Source organism: Mustelus asterias, chromosome 1, assembly GCF_964213995.1.
Source record: "Mustelus asterias chromosome 1, sMusAst1.hap1.1, whole genome shotgun sequence".
NCBI lineage: Eukaryota > Metazoa > Chordata > Chondrichthyes > Carcharhiniformes > Triakidae > Mustelus > Mustelus asterias.
This window is the reverse complement of record NC_135801.1, coordinates 142,662,509-142,680,551: the sequence shown is the minus strand read 5'-3', so window position 1 is coordinate 142,680,551 and position 18,043 is coordinate 142,662,509. Positions and strand designations below refer to the sequence as shown.

The following is an 18,043-nucleotide window of genomic DNA, read 5'->3' as shown; positions in this document are numbered from 1 at the left end:
AAGCAGAAATATTTCTTTCGTTTTTACCATTTGAAGTTGATAGTTCTATTAATATATAAATGATTAAGCATTTTCTATAATTCATTATGACACTCAGCACATATTAAATGTGTTTAATCTTATTCATGGAATAATAGTCATTGAACAAGCTTGATTTCAAATTTGTGGCATGCTGAGTTGAAGGAGGGCCACTCATACGGCCCACTCACTTGAATCATAGAAACCCTACAGTGTAGAAAGAGGCCATTCGGCCCATCGAGTCTACACCGACCACAATCCCACCCAGGCCCTACCCCCATATCCCTACATATTTACCTGCTAATCCCTCTAACCTATGCATCTCAAGACACTAAGGGGCAATTTTAGCATAGCCAATCAACCTAACCCGCACATCTTTGGATTGTGGGAGGAAACCGGAGCACCCGGAGGAAACCCACGCAGACACGAGGAGAATGTGCAAACTCCACACAGACAGTGACCCAAGCCGGGAATCGAACCCAGGTCCCTGGAGCTGTGAAGCAGCAGTGCTAACCACTGTGCTACCGTGCCGCCCTAGATTGCCCACCACTGGTCTACGTGGTTCGTGCTACATTACAGTTTTCAGCATCATTTAATGTTCATAGTTTCTAAAAGTTTTTTTAAATTGGTCAACAAAACCTTTTCTCATCAGTAGATGGCTCTGCTGTACTGCACAACACATTTTCAAAAGCTTCCTCATCGCGCCAAGTGCTACCTAGATTTTCATGCTTCCAGGAAAGTCTATAATATTTAAGTACATATTAGCACAGAACACGATGTGAAGAACTCAGCCCCAAGTTCAGTGACTCATTGCTGAGTCCTCATCCCATGTACTGTAATGATCATTAATACAGTATTCCACCCACTAGCACTGTGATAATATTACTGCAGTATGGAAACACTGTCCCTAAATCCAGGTAACTAATCAAGGGCAGTTACTCCTTTAGATGAGAGCATACTAATTCCTGTCTGTTTGATAAATGAATTTCAACACTGAATAGTGTGAGGCATTACACTCTGGTAGGCACAATGGCCACATTTTCTGCTTGGATAAGCAAAATCTAAATGAATCTAAATAGAAGGGAATGAAATCGAGTGATCCAGATTCACAAATGAGTAAAAATAGTGGTACCGCTTTATAAGATCATGCAAAAAGGCAAACTTAGCATTGGTTTCATTTCTAGAAGAGGATAATTCAAAAGCAAATTATGTTATTCTTATACAGATCATTGGTTAGATTTTATTTGGAGTGCTGCGAACCATACTATGGAAAGACATGGACACACTGGAGAGAGGGTGCTAAAAAAATTTATAAGGATGATACCAGAACTTGGAGGATATATTTATCAGGAAAGGCTGAGCAGTGTGGAGCTCTTTCACACTGGAAGGAGAAACTGGGTGATGATCTGTTGGAGATCTTCAAAATTACAAAAAGCTTTGACAGGGCAGATACACAAAAGAGAAGACCAAAAATAGAGGCCATAAATATAAGATAGTTAATAATAAATCTAATTTCAAGTGAAGTTCAAGAGAAAATGCTATATACCAGAAGAGTGACCACAATTCGGTGTCTTTTGTTATTGCAATGGAGAGGGATAGGGCCGTACGGCAGGGCAAGGTTTACAATTGGGGGAGGGGTAATTATGATGCGATTAGGCAAGAATTAGGGGGCATAAGTTGGGAACAGAAACTGTCAGAGAAAGGAACTAATGAAAAGTGGAATTCTTTCAAGGAACAAATACTGGATGTCCTTGATAGGTATGTTCCTGTCAGGCAGGGAGGAAATGGCCGAGTGAGGGAACCATGGTTCACAAAAGAGGTGGAATGTCTTGTGAAAAGGAAGAGGGAAGCTTATGTAGGGATGAGGAAACAAGGTTCAGATGGCTTGATTGAGGGTTACAAGTTAGCAAGGAATGAGCTGAAAAAGGGGCTTAGGAGAGCTAGGAGGGGACATGAGAAGTCCTTGGCGGGTCGGATCAAGGAAAACCCCAAGGCTTTTTACTCTTATGTGAGGAATAAAAGAATGACCAGGGTGAGGTTAGGGCCGGTCAAGGACAGTAGTGGGAACTTGTGTATGGAGTCAGTAGAGATAGGCGAGGTGATGAATGAATACTTTTCTTCAGTGTTCACCAAGGAGAGGGGCCATGTTTTTGAGGAAGAGAAGGTGTTACAGGCTAATAGGCTGGAGGAAATAGATGTTCGGAGGGAGGATGTCTTGGCAGTTTTGAATAAACTGAAGGTCGATAAGTCCCCTGGGCCTGATGAAATGTATCCTAGGATTCTTTGGGAGGCAAGGGATGAGATTGCAGAGCCTTTGGCGTTGATCTTTGGGTCCTCGCTGTCCACGGGGATGGTGCCAGAGGACTGGAGAATGGCGAATGTTGTTCCTCTGTTTAAGAAAGGGAATAGAAATGACCCTGGTAATTATAGACCGGTTAGTCTTACTTCGGTGGTTGGTAAATTGATGGAAAGGGTCCTTAGGGATGGGATTTACGACCATTTAGAAAGATGCGGATTAATCCGAGATAGTCAGCACGGATTCGTGAAGGGCAAGTCGTGCCTCACAAATTTGATAGAATTTTTTGAGGAGGTAACTAAGTGTGTTGATGAAGGTAGGGCAGTTGATGTCATATACATGGATTTTAGTAAGGCGTTTGATAAGGTCCCCCATGGTCGGCTTATGATGAAAGTGAGGAGGTGTGGGATAGAGGGAAAGTTGGCCGATTGGATAGGTAACTGGCTGTCTGACCGAAGACAGAGGGTGGTGGTCGATGGAAAATTTTCGGATTGGAGGCAGGTTGCTAGCGGTGTGCCGCAGGGATCAGTGCTTGGTCCTCTGCTCTTTGTGATTTTTATTAATGACTTAGAGGAGGGGGCTGAAGGGTGGATCAGTAAATTTGCTGATGACACCAAGATTGGTGGAGTAGTGGATGAGGTGGAGGGCTGTTGTAGGCTGCAAAGAGACATAGATAGGATGCAAAGCTGGGCTGAAAAATGGCAAATGGAGTTTAACCCTGATAAATGTGAGGTGATTCATTTTGGTAGGACAAATTTAAATGTGGATTACAGGGTCAAAGGTAGGGTTCTGAAGACTGTGGAGGAACAGAGAGATCTTAGGGTCCATATCCACAGATCTCTAAACGTTGCCAGTCAAGTGGTTAGAGCTGTGAAGAAGGCCTATAGTGTGTTAGCTTTTATTAACAGGGGGTTGGAGTTTAAGAGCCGTGGGGTTATGCTGCAACTGTACAGGACCTTGGTGAGACCACATTTGGAATATTGTGTGCAGTTCTGGTCACCTCACTATAGGAAGGATGTGGAAGCGCTGGAAGGAGTGCAGAGGAGATTTACCAGGATGCTGCCTGGTTTGGAGGGTAGGTCATATGAGGAAAGGTTGAGGGAGCTAGGGCTGTTCTCTCTGGAGCGGAGGAGGCTGAGGGGAGACTTAATAGAGGTTTATAAAATGATGAAGGGGATAGATAGAGTGAACGTTCAAAGACTATTTCCTCGGGTGGATGGAGCTATTACAAGGGGGCATAACTATAGGGTTCGTGGTGGGAGATACAGGACGGATATCAGAGGTAGGTTCTTTACGCAGAGAGTGGTTGGGGTGTGGAATGGACTGCCTGCAGTGATAGTGGAGTCAGACACTTTAGGAACATTTAAGCGGTTATTGGATAGGCACATGGAGCACACCAGGATGATAGGGAGTGGGATAGCTTGATCTTGGTTTCAGATAAAGCTCGGCACAACATCGTGGGCCGAAGGGCCTGTTCTGTGCTGTACTGTTCTATGTTCTAACGTGTAACTTGTTACTCCATGGAATAGTTGAGGTAAACAGCATAGTTACATTTAAGGGAACACTTGATAAGTGTACAAGGGTGAAAGGAATGGAAGGTTATGCTGACAAGGTTGGATGTAAAGGAGTGGGGGAAAGCTCACTTGCAGCATAAACACCAGCAGAGAACAGTTGAGTCAAATGGCCTGTCTGTGTTGTAGACTCTATACAATTTTATCATAGAAATCATAGAAACCCTACAGTGCAGAAGGAGGCCATTTGGCCCATCGAGTCTGCACCGACCACAATCCCACCCAGGCCCTACTCCCATATCCCTACATATTTACCCGCTAATTCCTCTGACCTACCCATCTCAGGACACCAAGGGGCAATTTCAGCATGGCCAATCAACCTAACCATCACATCTTTGGACTGTGGGAGGAAACCGGAGCACCCGGAGGAAACCCACGCAGACATGAGGAGAATGTGCAAACTCCATGAAAAATGAATGTCAAAATCAAGGTCATCTCTCTCTCACCCCAACCACAATTGTCATTCAAGTTTATTTTTTGTGCAAGTGTCAATGTGGAGTAGGGAAGTGCATTCAGGTAATGCCTCATCACGTTCTTTCAATTGCCATCATAAATTGGTCTCCTCATTATCGTTCAGAGTATCCTCTCCAGATACAAATCTTTAAGTTGAGGAAATAATATTCAGAATTATACTATTTTCCTCTCGCAGTACGATAACATCACACACCAAACACTATATTTTACTGCACTCAGAATGTCCAGCACACGGTTTTTGGGAAGAGGGCATTACCCTTCTAGCCAATGGTGTGGCCACAGTAAATCAAACTCCAGCATCTTCAAGGTGTTAATGGCTCGTCCGTGCCGGGCATAATTACCAATGAAGGTTGGACTGTCCATTCACATCGGCATGAATCATAACAGGTCCCTCATGACCTGCACCTGACGAATAGAACTCACTGGAGATGCACAGGTAATTTCAGGGGAGATGGCCATGCCCAAAAGTAATCTGGCATTGCCCCCCTGCGAGGAGTGCCAAGGGGGGTGGAGTGAGTGGGGCCATTGTGGCATCTATCCCATTACTCTACACCCACTCTCCCCTTCCCCCTGCCAAGAGTGTCTAAAAATATAGCAGGAAAAGTCGGCACTGCAGCTGCAGGCTACACTCCACTTTTCCCGCCCAAGCTGACACGCTGGGAAAAAAGAAAATCGGAAAACTCCAGCCAATAAGTCCTAACTACTCTTCTAGAATTTTCTGAACTTTTTAGTACTCAATGTTATAGGCTCTTACCCATTACTTAGATTTATCAACAGGAAGAAGGGAAATTTGTGTTTAACTTACAATGTAACAGGTGGATTGTCCCAGGGTCGATCAGCTTCCAACACCTCTTCAGTACCAGGGCTACCATGGTTCTGTTGTGGACTGGTCACATGCTGCGTAAGTGCCTCTAGAACGTGTTCTGCCTTCTGGATTAGTAAATCAATGTGGTCATCTGAGCAGGGAGGAGGAGAGGAGAAGATTCTCTGAGCGGGCTCTATATTTCAGAAGTTGTATTCCAGTACTGTCCAGTGCAACCACATTACAGCACTAACAAAACAAATAGGAACAAGAGTAGACCATACCACCCTTTCAACCTGCTCCACCATTCAACAAGACCTCAGTTCCACTTTCCTACTAGATTCCCAGGGCCCCAGAGAGTCCAAAAATGCTAAGAATCTCAGTCTTGTATGCACTCAACCCCAGAGAGTCATGGATGCTCCATGCATCCACCAACTCTGCAGCCATCCTTTCTAGAATGCAAGGGAACAGGCCATCAAGTCCAAAGTAAAGTTTATTTATTAGTCACAAGTAGGCTTACATTAACACTGCAATGAAATTACTGTGAAAATCCCTGAGTTTCCACACCCCAGCGCCTGTTCGGGTACATTAAGTGTTAGAATGTAATCGGTGACAACTTTGTATTGGATGTAATGATAACAAGCTGCAAGGGTCAGCTGACCCAGTAAACCATAGAACCAATTACAGAGTGATATAATAGTCAGCTGACGCACTATAAATAAGAACCTGTTTGGAACTGTGGGGAGCTGGGAGTGGCCCAGAGCAAGGCCCCAAGTTTGGAGTAATGAAGTTTCTTTATTAAACCCTTTCTTTGATTTATAAGTTAGAATAAGTTTTGTTACATTTTTATTGTGTGCATTTGAAGAGTCCTTCTGATGAAATACTAAGGGAGAATTTAGCATGGCCATTCCACCTAACAATCACATCTTTCAGACTGTGGGAGGAAACTGGAACACCTGGAGGAAACCCACGCAGACACGGGGAAAACGTGCAGACTCCGCACTGACAGTGACCCAAGCCGGGAATCAAACCTGAGTCCCTGGCGCTGTGAGGCAGCAGTGCTAACCACTGTGCCACCGTGCTGCTCCAGGGGATTTGTCACCGTTTAGACACATTAGTTTCGCTGGTGGCAATTTAATTAACATCAGCGGAGGAAAACTGAGTTCCTCACCCTCATTTGTCCCTTGGTTTTTCACTATTTTGGTAGGCTTGTGTGTCTTTAACTGTGAAAATAAATACAAAATATTGTTCAACTTCTCAGCCATTTCTTTATTCTGCAAGATTTCTCCTGGACCATTAAGGGTTCCATGTTTACTTTTGTTACTCTCTTTATTTTTACATAACTGTAGAAGCTCTAACAAACTATTTTCAAATTTCTTACTATCACAGAATAGTCACAGGTGCAAGAGGCCGCCATTTGGTCTATTGTGAATAAGCTGTTCAACTAGTGGCATTCACCTACCTTCTCCCTGTAACCTATCTTGTGGCACAAATATAGGTAGGAAAGAACTTGTGAAGAGGACAAGGCCCACTCGTCTCTGCCTGCCATTTGGAAAAGAGCATTTTATTCCAACTCTTTGTTTCCTGTCTGCCAATCAGTTTTCTATCCATCTCAATACACTATCCCCAATCTCAGGTGCTTTAACTTTACACACTAATCTCTTATGTGGGACTTCTGCGAAAGTCTTCTGAAAGTTCAAGTAAACCACACCCACTGGCTCCCCCTCATCAACTCTACTAGTTACATCTTCGAAGAATTCCAGTAGATTTGTCAAGCATGATTTCCCTTTCATAAATCCATGCTGACTCTGTCCGGTCCTGCCACTGTTTTCCAAGTGTTTTACTATAAAATCTTTGATAATGGATTCCAGAATTTCCCCACTACCAATGTCAAGCTTACTGGTGTATCATAGCCCTAGAGTGATAGAGGTTTACAGCATGCAAACAGGCCCTTCAGCCTAACTTGTCCATGCCGCCCCTTTTGTTAACTCCCAAACTAGTCCCAATTGCCCGTGTTTGGCCCATATCCCTCTATACCCATCTTACCCATGTAACTGTCTAAACGCTTTTTAAAAGACAAAATTGTACCGCCTCGACTACCACCTCTGGCAGATTGTTCCAGATACTCACCACCCTGTGTGTGAAAAAACTGCCTCTCTGGAGCCTTTGTATCTCTCCCCTCTCACCTTAAACCTATGCCCTCTAGTTTCAGACTCCCCTATCTTAGGGAAAAGATATGACTATCTAGCTGATCTATGCCCCTTATTATTTTATAGACCTCTACAAGATCACCCCTAAGCCTCCTATGCTCCAGAGAAAAAAAGAGTCCCAGTCTATCCAGCCTCTCCTTATAACTCAAACCATCAAGTCCCAGTAGCATCCTAGTAAATATTTTCTGCATTCTTTCTAGTTTAATAAAATCCTTTCTATAATAGGGTGACCAGAACTGTACACAATATTCCAAGTGTGGCCCTACCAATGTCTTGTACAACTTCAACAAGACGTCCCAACGCCTGTATTCAATGTTCTGACCAATGAAACCAAGCATGCCGAATGCCTTCTTCACCACTCTTTCCACCTGTGACTCCACTTTCAAAGAGCAATGAACCTGTACCCCTAGATCTCTTTGTTCTATAGCTCTCCCCAATGCCCTACCATTAACTGAGTAAGTCCTGCCCTTGTTTGATCGACCAAAATGCATCACCTCGTATTTATCTAAATTAAACTCCATCTGCCATTCGTCAGCCCACTGGCCCAATTGATCAAGATCCCGTTGCAATCCTAGATAACCTTCTTCACTGGCCACAATGCCACCAATCTTGGTGTCATCTGTAATAATTCCATTTTTGCTCTACCTCCCTTTTTAAATAGAGCGGTTACATAAGTGAAGGATCCTATGTATGCTTAGCTCTGTTTGCTTCATTTATACAAAGACTTCATTTTAAGATATTTCTGCCTATGCAATTACATTTAAATGCTAAGCTTGACTACATTTTAAACTCAGCAGGCATGCTGGGGTTAGCTTGAAAAATTGACTGCTATGTATGGAATTACAATGCAAGCAGAAACAGGCCTTTTTCATAAGCCAAAACAAAGATTTTCATGGCCACAGCTGCAAATTGTTTATGAAAGTTAGAGGCAGCCTGTACCAAACAATTTCAATACGAGATAATTGGAAAACTGTATTCAGCCCTATGTTTTCAGTTTGGGTCAAGTCTGTATCTGTCGAGTGGAGAGACAAATTATGATATTTTGAGTGTGTGACTTGTGTTAGTCTGAGATCAGACTTTTTAAGGAGGTAGGGAAAGAGAGAGAAGGTGCCAGCAAATGCACCACTCACCAAGAGGGAGATAATTTGTTAAATGATCTGCAAACAACTTAAAACAAAAGGTAGGCAATATAATAATTATTCGCATTGCTTTAAAATTAAAACAGACATTACTTGTGAAACTTGGCAGGTGAAGATGATTTTAGATAATACAGCAATCGTGATGATTGTTCTGACTGGTTGGTCAGGCAGGCAGTTAAGTGGAAAATAGGATTAAATCCAGGGAAGTTAAAGTCATACATTTGGGGCAAGCAAACAAGGCAAGGAATACTTAATAAATGGTGGAGTAGTGAGGGTTGTCCCGACCTTGGAGGACATATCCACAAATCCCTGAAGGAAGCAAGATACAGAAAATGGTGGCTGAGAAGACATGTGGGATATTCTTTTTAGACAAGGCATTAAATACAAGATCAAGGAGGTTACAATGGAACTGCATAAAACACTAGTTAGACCACAGCTTGAATACCATATACAGTCCTAGTCACCACATCACAGAAAGGATGTGATTGCACAAGATAGGGTACAAAGTAGATTTTGCAATAATGTTGAGAGGACTATTAGGAATAATTGTATGGGCTGGAATTTCTCTGGAACAGAGGAGACCAGGGAAGATTTAATTGAGATATATAAAATTGGCGGTTCTAGCTAAAGTAGATAGGAAGGATCCATTTCCTTTAGCAGAGGTCAATAGATTTAAATTGATTGGCAGAAGGATTTGAGAGGAATTGAGGAGAAATTATTTTCGCCTAGAGAGTAGTGAGGAGTCTGGAACTCACTTTCTGAAAGAGTAATAGAGTCAGAAAGCCTTTTCATGTTAAAAAAAAACTTAGATATGCATTTTAAATCTCGCAACCTACAGAGCTACGACCAAGACCTGGAAAAAGGGATTAGGCTGAAATATTCTGTTTCTATACCATGTTTCAAAACACCAAAAGGTTAAAGGCAAAATGCTAATGTAAATGGAACTTTGTACTGCACCAAGACAAGCTATTGTGATGGTAAGACTGGGAGATGTTGTTTAACTACTTTTGCACACCAATCTCCATCTACATAAATGAATTAAGTTGCAAGTTCCTAGAGTGATCTTTGTTCCCACACCACAACATACCTCTGAATGGTTTACTGCAGTCAGAATCTTCCACTTCTTCAGCATGGCAGTGGGCAAACCGAGCGGTATGTGGAGGTGTTCTTCTTAAAGTGCCACTAAGGCCACGCTCTGTGTGTTTATGAAATGCTGGGTCTCTCTCCAAATAATTTGCAAAGTGTTTATGTTTTGGCGTATATCTGGCAGAGCTGGAGTATAGCCTGGAGCCTGTGAGCTCAGTCTCGTAGCGAGTTGATAGCAGATACTCCCTTTCATTCAATGCTTCCTGATCACATGAATCAGAGCCCAGGTCACAGTCTTGAAGCCAGCCAGGGTACTTCAGTTCAGGAATGCTGGTTATCCCAGAGACATCGAGCTCGGATTTTTGGCTGGTTAACCATCTGGGATAGTTATGCTGAGGACTGGAGTTACGCCTTTTCTCTCCTAATTTGTGGTTATTCGCAGGAAGGGATGGCGGAATGGAGCAAGCCATGTACTTATCTCCCTCTCGTGGCACCGTTCCTGAGAATCGAGACTGTTTGAGGCCAGTCGTTCGGTTTAATGGACTAGAACCAACTTTCCCACAAAGTAATGCAACGCTGTCATCTCTCTTGTGATGCCAATCCTCAGGATATTCCAGAGAGGCCTTTGGAGCATACTTTGTAAACGTGTACGAAGAGCTGTGGTTGAAGTGGCTTCCTAAGTGCTGCTGAGTTTGCGTCGAGCAATGCAGCACCGAGGATCGAGTCAATGGTAAAGAGCCGTCCGACGGCATATGCAGAAGGTCGTCGGTGGTGAGGCTCACAAGATCTGGGTCACTGGCTATCCGACTCCTCAAAGGCTGGCTAGGGAAACCCAAATCCCTGAAGGAATGTCGCCCTCTGAAAACTGCAAGACAAATTAGGAACTTAACAACAATCATCTTTTTTCCACCCCTCATTCGTTCAGTGGACAAATATAATGTTAAGTTTGGTGCCAAGTCATGCAGGATAGAATAGTGCAGGTAGGGTCGGCAGTCTGTACCAAGTTAGCTGATGGTGGCAGGTGTGGTGGGATGGGCAAATTTGTGGTGGTGTTGGCAGGGGGGGTGGTGTGGATGGAGCTGACAAATTTCAGCCCGAATTCCTGTTGCTGCCCAATATCCAAAGGCCCCTGTTTGGATCTAAGCATGTGTATACATTAGATGAACAGAATCAGGTCGACCTACGACCCAGGTACAAAAACAGAAAATGCTGGAAAATCTCAGCAGGTCTGACAGCATCTGTGGGGAGAGAATAGAGCCAATATGACCCAGGTATTTGTGTAGCTGAGAGAACACCTGGCTTAGCTTACAGAAGGAGGAGGAGGAACACTTGGTCAGACTGCTGGAATGGCACCCAGGTACAAGTCATTACCTTCAGGAGAGGAAAGGAGACGGTTAAAAAAAAAGCCACAAATTAGCTTGGGTGGTGATGGATGAGAGATTACTGAAAATACCAACAAAAAGTGAAGAATGCTTAAATTTTAGATTTGCACAATATGAGGGTGACATTAAAAATAAAAAAGTACCCAAAATAATTCATCTTGTACTTAGAGCAAAACTTGACTATAATTAATAACGATAACAATTACCCTCATCTGATGGATTTCTACTTTCTAACAATTGTCCAGATAAGAATAAAAGTAAGCGGTGTGCATTTCACCCAAAATGGACTGACAGGATTTTACAATTATGAATTTATAAGATAAAAATACACAAACGTACCACAAACAAACAAACTAGGAATACATTTCCTTGGCTTTACATTTAGACCATAAGACATAGGAGCAGAATTAGGCCACTCGGCCCATCGAGTCTGCTCCGCCATTCAATCATGGCTGATATTTTTCTCATCCCCATTCTCCTGCCTTTTCCCCCATAGCCCCTGATCCCCTTATCAATCAAGAACCTATCTATCTCTGTCTTAAAGACACTCAATGACATGGCATCCACAGCCCTCTGTGACAAAGAGTTCCACAGATTCATCACTCTCTGGCTGAAGAAATTCCTCCTCATCTCTGTTTTAAAGGATCATCCCTTTAGCCTGAGGCTGTGCCTTCTGGTTCTGTATAGTACACGTGAATGCTCAAGAATGCATTCATTGTCAGATGCACTGGGATGTCCTGAGGTTGTGAAAGTCACCGTATAAATGCAGTTTCTTTCCTTCTTATATTAGCAATAACAAAGTAAAAATAAAACAGTAATCTCCAAGTTAGCCAAACAGAATGACAGGAGCAGTCGATTGACAAAAAATGATTTCCATTTTCTTCAACTGAAGTGGGGGGGCAATTAGGTTCCCACTTCTGATTATTGCCTAGTAACCCATGTTGGGCAGTGCAGATGGGTGCGCAGGAAGGGAATTACCTATAAATGACCACATGGTAAAATAGCCAAACCAAAACAATTCTGCAGGCACTGGAAACCCTGAACAAAGACTGAAAATGCTGGAAACACTGAGCATGCCTGGCAGCATTTGAAAAGAAAGAAAGAGGGCCCACATTTCAGGCCATGTCTTACATACGAATCAGGCCCAGGGATAGGCCACACAGCCCCTTGAGACTATTCCACCATTTGATAAGATCATGGCTGATCTGACTGCGGCCTCAACTCCAATTTCCTGTCTAGCCCTTATACCCTTTAACTTCCTTGTCCATCTAAAGAGTCTAACAAACTCAACTTTAAAAATATTCAATGACCTAACCTCCACTGCTCCCTGGGGAAGAGAATTCCACAGACTAATGACCATCCCTGAAGGAATCCCAGGGCGGCACGGTGGCACAGTGGGGCATCTCCTCCTCTTCCACACTGGCTGGTGCTCTGTAAACTGCAAAGCTGAATAAATATTGTTTTTTAATGAAAGCTTCCATCCTAATGAGGAGGAATCAGGCCAATCCATATCTAATAATCTGTTCTGACATCCTGCAGATGGGTGCAGAGACTGCTCTGAAAGCTGCCCTCACATTGACATGTGAGACAAGTTGTACCACAGCAGCTGAAACAACCCACAATATTCTAAAACAAATCACTAATAGTCTAAATAGTGCAACCCAGTAGAACAGTGGTTAGCATTGCTGCCTCACAACGCTAGGGACCTGGGTTCGATTCCCGGCTTGGGTCACTGGCTGTGTGGAGTTTGCACGTTCTCCCCGTGTCTGTGTGGGTTTCCTCCGGGGGCTCTGGTTTCCTCTAACATTTTGAAAGACCTGCTGCTTAGGTGCATTGACCTGAATAGGTGCTGGACAATGGTGACTAGGGGAATTTCACAGTAACTTCATTGCAGTGTTAATGTACGCCTTACTTGTGACTAATAAATAAACTTAAACTTTATAAAAATCTTGAGAGAAAGAAATTCTCCTCATCTCCATCTTAAGAAAGAGACCCTTTATTTTTAAAATTGCGTGTCTCCCCCACCACCACCCCCCTACTTCTGGTCTCTCTTGCAAGGGGAAAATATCCTCTTGGTGCAGAGAAGCTATTTTTTTTCACTCTGTTTCTCTCTCCACAGACGCTACAGACCTGAATGTTTCCAGCATTTTCTGTTGTTACTTAGAATAAAAAGGCTAATTTTTGCACTCAAAAGTGAGTGAAGTATTGGACGGTGACAAACATCTCCTCCCTGTTGGAACCACACCCCTGCAAGAGTCAGTGAAGAGACTGACAAGTAACAAAAACAAAGGTTTGAATTTTGAGAGTTTCTCAGCAATGTGGTTGGGTGAAGGGAAATCTAATGTTCTTACCCTCTTTCTGTCTGTGTGGAGAAGTGGAAACTGGTTTGGAACTGCTCCCCGAAAGCAGTTTGTTTTCGCCTCTCCTTACGGACAACGGCTTCCTTTCAAAGTTGTCAATGTAAGCTTCCAGGGCCTGCGATGCTGACTGATAAGTTCTACCTCCATAGAGGATGGAGCTGTGAAATTGGCTGGAGCCATAAGAATGGTCAAAGCTCTCCGTGTGACCAGGACTGGTAAATAATCCAGATTCAGGAGAATGGAAATCCATTCCACCATTCATGCTGATCATTGACATCATATCTTCCGTCTTGGTCTCATCTTAAAGCATCAAAGGAGAACAAAAAGATATAAATGTGTCCTCTTTACAAAACATTTTCAACAACTTAGATAAAGGCAAAAGCACCGGAGAAGATACGGTACTTGCACTGGTACAGAAAGGAGTGGGCCACGAGCAAGAAGCATTATAAAGCAAGGGGGATGGGGGAAGAGAGAGAAGGGTGGAGTGGGCTATCGTTTTGAAGACAACAACTCAAGGAGGGGAAAACAAACCATCGTACTGATTGTCCTTGACCAGAGGGGTTGGGCATGATGAGCAGATAGAACACCATTTGAGGATCAGAAACAGAGGGTACTTGGACATGTGAGCATGTGTCTGCTTGGTGATTGTATTCAAGGACCTTGGTGCGACAAAGCATACACTTTGTCTTAGCGGAAAATAACAGCAGGTCTAAAATATCCACTGGTGCAGGTAATGACAGTATTTAACTAAATAAAGGATCCCGTTGACAATACCCTCACCTGTGAGTCAGAGGATATGGGTTCATGCCCCAGTCTAAAGCACTTCAGTGCAGTACTGAGGGTGTGCTAAATGGTCAGGGGTGCCATGTTTTAAGGTAAACACAGGTCCTGCCTACCTGATTAGATTAAATTAAAAGATCGCAAGACATTATTCAATGGATACTTCTGGTGCCATGCCCAACATTCCAGTCCTTCCTCTATGAGCACCAAAAATAAATTAACTGGTCATTCATTGTATTTTCTCTGTAAGATCATACGGTGCACAAATTGTCTTCAATTTCTTTTCAATTATTCTGTTAGCTATTCAGTGGTTGTGGCAAAATTGCCAAATGTGCACTTTGCTCCCACCTTCACAGTGGAGAAGATATAGTATGTACATGGGTAATGGTTTGTGACTTGGAGATATCATTTGAATTCTGAATCCGCACCATCAATATCTTGGGGCTTACCATTGACCAGAAACTCACCTAATCACCCTGGCTAGGAGTGCAGATCAGAAGCTGTGTGTTCCACTATGAATGGTTCACCTCCTGATTAACCAGAGCTTCTCTACTGCGTACAATGCACAAATAGGATGCCATGTTTTGCAGTTGCCTAGTTTAACGTAGCTCTAACACTGAAGTTTGACACTAGTTTGATAGTGTCAAACTTCTCCCGGGAGGATATTCCCGATGGTGGGGGAGTCCAGAATCAGAGGTCACAGTCTGAGGATTCAGGGTAGACCATTTAGGACAGAGGTGAGGAGACATTTCTTCACCCAAAGAGTGGTGAGCCTGTGGAACTCATTACCATAGGAAGTAGTTGATGCCAAAATATTGAATGTATTCAAGAGGCAGCTGGATATAGCACTTGGGGCAAATGAGATCCACTTATGGGGGAAAAGCAGGATTAGGCTATTGAGTTGGATGATCAACCATGATCTTAATGAATGGCGGAGCAGGCTCGAAGGGCCAAATGGCCTCCTCCTGCTCCTATCTTCTATGTTTCTATCCAAGACAAAACAGTCTGCTTGATTGACATCCCACATGACCCCCCCCCCCCCCCCCCCCCCACCACCACCACCACCACCACCACCACCACCACCACCACCACCACCACCACCGGTGTACCATCTACAGAATGCACTGCAGCAAATCACCAAGAGATCATTTGGCAGCAAACCCAAACCCCTGTGACCCTCAGCACATAGAAGAACAAAGACAGTAAATGCACGGGAACACCCAAATCTTCAAACCACACACTATATTGATATGGACATTCATCATTCTTTTAAGCTGGTTCAAATACTGGAGCTTGCTATCGGAAAGTACAGTCAGTTAGGAGAAGTTTCCCTACCCTCAGTTCATTAGAGCTCCACTACAGGTAGTAATGAAGCAGGAACGATAACATCATTTTAATGAAATTGAATAAATATTTGAAGACGATATGAAGAAAGAGCAGAGAAACAGAATTAGCTTCTGTCAATGTTGTAACTTCTACAATTTATGTCTCTGCTGCAACGATAATTAAATCTGTTTCTAATGGACCCATTTTCTCTTTTAACCTTGTCTTTACCTTGATGCACTTAATAAGAACCCTTGCCACTATTATTCACACTTACTGTCTTCATCTGTTCAATACTGATTCTAATTATACCAGTGGCCAATGTTTTCATCACGTTTTGCCCTTCAGTGGTGCATGTACTTATTTCATAATTAGAATCCTCACAGTGCAAAAAGAAGCCATTTGGCCCATCAAAACTGCACCGACTCTCCGACAGAGCTCCTTTACCCAGGATCTATCCCTATAACCCCACATATTTACCCCACTAATCCCCCTAACCCACACATCTTGGAATGCTAAGGGGCAATTTATCATGGCCAATCCACCTATCCTGCACACCTTTGGACTGTGGGAGGAAACTGGAGCACCCAGATGAAATCTACGCAGAAACGGGGAGAATGTGCAGACTCCACACAGACAGTCACCCAAGGCTGGAATCGAACCTGGGTTCCTGGTGCTGAGAGGCAACAATACTGACCACTGTGCCGGATTACATATTTCTGAACTGATGAGTTCTCTCAACTATTTCAGCCAATTTGTTCCTTATCTTTTCAAAGTTGGCCTCATTTAAGTTCAACATTTTAATTTGTGACCATATGTCCTCTCTTTCTAGCCATGCGATGAATTCAATTGTTAGTCACCTTTCCCCAAGATGCCACCTTAACACCACATTGCCAACCAGTTGTGTTAACCAAATCAAATACTACTTCTCCATATGATTGAAGACTATCTGCTTTACTAAACTATCTTCATTGTGTTCTATGGATCTGTTCTCTTTTATTAACTGGACAGGTATTTATCTATCAGAGTACATGCAAGATAAAATGTACCAGCCTTGCCACATTATTGTTTTCTTACAAATCTAGGTTACCAAAATGGTATACATTATTAATTACGGTGGCACAGTGGTTAGCACTGCTGCCTCACAGCTCCAGCGACCTGGGTTCGATTCCAGCTTGGATCACTATCTGTTTGCATGTTCTCCCCGTGTCTGCGTGGGTTTCCTCCGGGTGCTCCAGTTTCCTCCTTCAGTCCAAAGATGTCCTGGTTAGGTTGATTGGCCATGCTAAATTGCCCCTTAGTGTCCTGGGATGTGTAGGTTAGAGGGATTAGCGGGGGGGATAGGGCCTGGGGTGGGATTGTTGACAGCGCAGACTCGATGGGTCGAATGGCTTCCTTCTGCACTGTAGGGATTCTATGATTCTAGGTTTATGTTTTCCAACCCTTTCTAAAAATTGCAATCTGCTGGAGTAACTTTTGGCCAAATGACAATTTAAACAACTCCAGGTTAAAGTCCAACAGGTTTATTTGATTGCATGAGCTTTCGGAGCACTGCCACTTTATCAGGTGAGTGGCGAGTTGGGTTCACAAACAGGGCATATACAGACACAGTCTCAATTTACAAGATAATGGTTGGAATGCCAGTCTTTACAGGTGCAGACAATGCGAGTGGAGAGAGGGTTACGTACAGGTTAAAGAGGTACTCTTTTACCTGTACTTAACCCTCTCTCCACTCGCATTGTCTGCACCTGTAAAGCCTGGATTACCTGTGAAGACTCACATTCCAAACATTATCGGCATGGTAGCACAGTGGTTCACAGCTCCAGGGACCTGGGTTCGATTCCCGGCTTGGGTCACTGTCTGTGTGGAGTTTGCACATTCTCCTCGTGTCTGCGTGGGTTTCCTCCGGGTGCTCCGGTTTCCTCCCACAGTCCAAAGATGTGCGGGTTAGGTTGATTGGCCATGCTAAAATTGCCCCTTAGTGTCCTGAGATGCGTAGGTTAGAGGGGTTAGCAGGTAAATATGTAGGGATGTGCGGGTAGAACCTGGATGGGATTGTGATCGGTGCAGACTCGATGGGCCGAATGGCCTCTTTCTGTACTGTAGGGTTTCTATGATTTCTATGATCTTGTAAATTGAAACTGTGCCTATATACGCCCTGTTTGTGAACCCAACTCGCCACTCACCTGATGAAGGGGCAGCGCTCCGAAAGCTCGTGCTACCAAATAAACCCAATGGACTTTAACCTGGTGTTGTGAGACTTCTTACTGTACCTACCCCAGACCAATGCCGGCATCTCCATATAATAATTTAAACGCTACATTTACCTTGTGGTAAGAGGCACATTGGTTTACTTATTGTTTCAAATCTTAAAGCAAGAATCCCGTACAATTCATACCAACAATAATCAACACCATTAAGTTCTACCAGCCTCAGTCTATCCTGCTGAACGTATCACCAGGGTAATGTGCTGATCCCTTGCAATTGCTTCTTTCCACTGAAAATTCTGTTCTCTTTCAAACATGAAATATTTAAAAAGGAGCTACAGGCTTAATTTTAAAACAATGTTTTAAAAAAAAGTCAACTACAATCCGGGGAAGAA

The 18,043-nt window shown here is 43.4% G+C and overlaps 1 protein-coding gene across 3 annotated transcripts in view; it reads right to left on the bottom strand.

The window, feature by feature from the left end:
• c1h18orf54 (chromosome 1 C18orf54 homolog) overlaps positions 1-18,043 on the bottom strand; it is a 55,643-nt gene that overhangs the window by 33,846 nt on the left and 3,754 nt on the right. For 2 of the 3 annotated variants that reach the window (XR_013498703.1, XM_078219606.1), the window contains exons 2-4: positions 13,330-13,638; positions 9,598-10,461; positions 5,165-5,315 (exon numbers count right to left, since the gene is read on the bottom strand). Coding sequence is in view for 2 of the 3 variants with exons in the window: in XM_078219606.1 (XP_078075732.1) it covers positions 5,165-5,315; positions 9,598-10,461; positions 13,330-13,618 (1,304 nt within the window). In the remaining variant the exon portion in view is untranslated. The remainder of the gene's footprint in view (positions 1-5,164; positions 5,316-9,597; positions 10,462-13,329; positions 13,639-18,043) is intronic. The other variant, XM_078219621.1, reaches the window with a different exon arrangement.